The sequence below is a fragment of the Arachis ipaensis genome, chromosome B10 (genome assembly GCF_000816755.2).
Source record: "Arachis ipaensis cultivar K30076 chromosome B10, Araip1.1, whole genome shotgun sequence".
Taxonomy (NCBI): domain Eukaryota; kingdom Viridiplantae; phylum Streptophyta; class Magnoliopsida; order Fabales; family Fabaceae; genus Arachis; species Arachis ipaensis.
In genome coordinates, this window is record NC_029794.2 from 131,687,729 (window position 1) to 131,690,557 (window position 2,829).

The following is a 2,829-nucleotide window of genomic DNA, read 5'->3' on the forward strand; positions in this document are numbered from 1 at the left end:
TTTATACTTCAACATATAATCTATACGAATTACTGAGTGGAAGGATGAATCTGATATACATGGTAAAAAAAGTTATGAAATCACTTTCTAAAAGTTTCAGAAACAAATATATCCTTATATTTGTGGCGGTTTCTATTACAACTACTTGCAATGAAATCAGATTTCTTTTTCATTGATAAGGAACATGTAAAAAGTTGAGTCAACTTTATTTTCTGACTTACCAACCAGCATGTTCAAATCCCAAAACAAAAAAAAAGCGGCTAATTTTTTTTTATATGAGATTGATACGTGAGTTATGCTGAGTTATGGAGTATTGGGGAGATATACACGATTGTGACGGTTTTCAATTTTTTGCTTTAGTGAAAAGAAATCGGACCCAGAGTTTTCTGCCAGTACACAAATCGGACCTAAGATTTTCTGCCAGTACACAAATCGGATCCAGGGTTACACAAATCGGACCGAGAATTTTCTGACAATACACAAATTGGACCCAGAATTTACACAAATCGAACCCAGGATTTTCAGTACCTCCTCATACCCTAGTAAAACACCATATACCTTTATAACTCTGCTATATACCAACCCTCCCTCCATATTAAAATTAAAAAGTTCGAAAAAAGCAGTTCATAAAATAATAGTAGCAACAATAATAATAATAATAATAACAAAATATAAAAGAAAAAAAAGAAGTACAAGAGATCTACCTAACATACATATCAACTGATCAAACATCACATGTTTGCTTACTTAAGAAATACATTTAACAATTCTTACTTCTATTTTTATCCTTTCAAGTTTTCACTTCCACATAGAACATGCAAACACTACTTCTAAGTACTAAAGTACCAATGAGTGAAAAAGGAACTCTTAAAGCTTCCACATAGGATTCCAAAACTTCATGTTTTTTTCTGTTTGGATAATTCTTTAACATGTTTTATTCATCAGACTTGGTTGTTCTTGACCAACCACATCAGCCAAGAGAAATTATACTCTCAGATGCATATAAAAAACATGTGCAGCTTCAGGCATAGGGAACATTGTTTATGCAAAACCAAAAGCAAATAAGAAGTCATTGTTTATTGGTTTAGAAAAGAAACAGTTGTCCCTTTTCCAAGAGAAAGATTTAGTTAATGAATTTGGTGGAGTTTCTATTTCTATCCAACAGTTTAAGCTTTAAGAGAGGAAAGTACCAAAAGAGAACTCAAATAAAGGAAGAGAGATATTCTAGAATAAATACTCAAATTAGTTCTCAACAGATTTTATATCAGACATTTTAGTGTTTATAAATTTTGATTCTCTAAAAGTTCTTAAAAATTACTTCCGTCAGACATATTGGTCTTTTTGTCGGGTTGAAATGGACTAATTTATCTTATAATGATATCTTTTTGGAATTTAATACTATGCTTGGACACACCTAAATAAAAAATAAAAAAATTTTCACCGGACACGCTTAGACACATCTAAATACCATCACGTATCAGCGTGTCCAATTTTATTCTTAACATATATTTTTTAAATAAATTTAGATATAGTTTATATCTATTATTTATTAAAACAAAAAATATTTTAAATACTTGATATAATTAAAATAAGATATTAAAAATAATTAAAAAATTAATTTATATTTTAGTATTCAATAAAATATCAAAATACCATTATGATTTATCTAAAAAATACTTTATATTTTATATGTATGCGTGTCCCGTGTCTTATAAGATTTTAAAATTCATGTGTTAGCGTGTCCCCGTATCGGTGTCAATGTCTGTGCATCATAGGTTATGTCTCAATATCCTGTTAAAAAAGAAAAGATGAGTTGAATAAGGGTAATTTTAAAAATAAATGTTATTAAAATTTTTAATGTACATCTTTAAAAATTTCAGTCTTCTTATATTTTTACTTTCTAGAGGGATTAAAATTTTACATTTTGAAACTAAATTTAATTTTAATCTCTAACTAACAAATACAATATTAAATTTCAATCCTCTGCTTTCTATTCCAATTTCTACTTTGAAATACTACGTAATTATCTTATAATAAAATTTTTAAAGACTCATTTATCTGATATGTATGTTAAATAAATGGGAAAACTAAGGTGTCCCATCTAAAATTTAGTAAGGATCAATTTAAGTGTTTATTCTGTATTTTTTTTTTTTAATAAATTGCTTTTATCCCCTGTATATATGTCACGTGAGAATACAATGACATTTTAACAAGACAAGGCATATCATGAATACATGATGGTATTGGAGTATCCATAATTTGGTAGAGTTATGATAAAGTTCAGCTATAAACTCAATTAAAGCATGAAAGCTTGATCTAACCAGAACATTGGAACAAAAAGTACTTTATACATTTTATATATGTTGTCAATTAAAGCTCTTGGTTCAGAATTCATCTCACACAGCCATGAAGTCTAGGATCAATGAAATCCTCAATGGGACAACAAGAAAAACTTCCAAAAGTGTTCTCCTCATACCATTCACTCTGTTACTCATCATTCTCCCTCTCTCTCTCATGAGAAACTCCCATGAATCACCACCTGTGATATCTGCTGTCAGAAGCAGAAGCAGTTTGAATAGCACAACAGAATCAGAATCAGAAGATGGGTGTGACATATTTTCTGGAACATGGGTTCCTTACCCTGAAGGGCCATATTACAACCATGAAACTTGTCCATGGATACTGGATCAGCAGAACTGCATCAAGTTTGGGAGACCTGACACAGATTTCATGCATTGGAGGTGGAAACCAGATCAATGTGAGCTTCCTCTCTTTAATGCAACTCAGTTCTTGAAACTTGTCAAGGGAAAGAAGATGGTCTTTGTTGGT

At 30.3% G+C, this 2,829-nt stretch overlaps 1 protein-coding gene across 2 annotated transcripts in view; it reads left to right on the top strand.

Moving 5' to 3' along the window:
- LOC107623184 (protein trichome birefringence-like 19) overlaps positions 1 to 2,829 on the top strand; it is an 18,056-nt gene that overhangs the window by 13,100 nt on the left and 2,127 nt on the right. The window contains exon 1 of one of the 2 annotated variants that reach the window (XM_021114960.1): positions 2,216 to 2,829. The exons of the other annotated variant lie outside the window; for it this stretch is intronic. Coding sequence (XP_020970619.1) covers positions 2,407 to 2,829 — 423 coding nt within the window. The 5' untranslated portion in view covers positions 2,216 to 2,406. Of the gene's footprint in view, positions 1 to 2,215 lie in introns of those variants that run through there. 2 annotated transcript variants of the gene reach the window in all.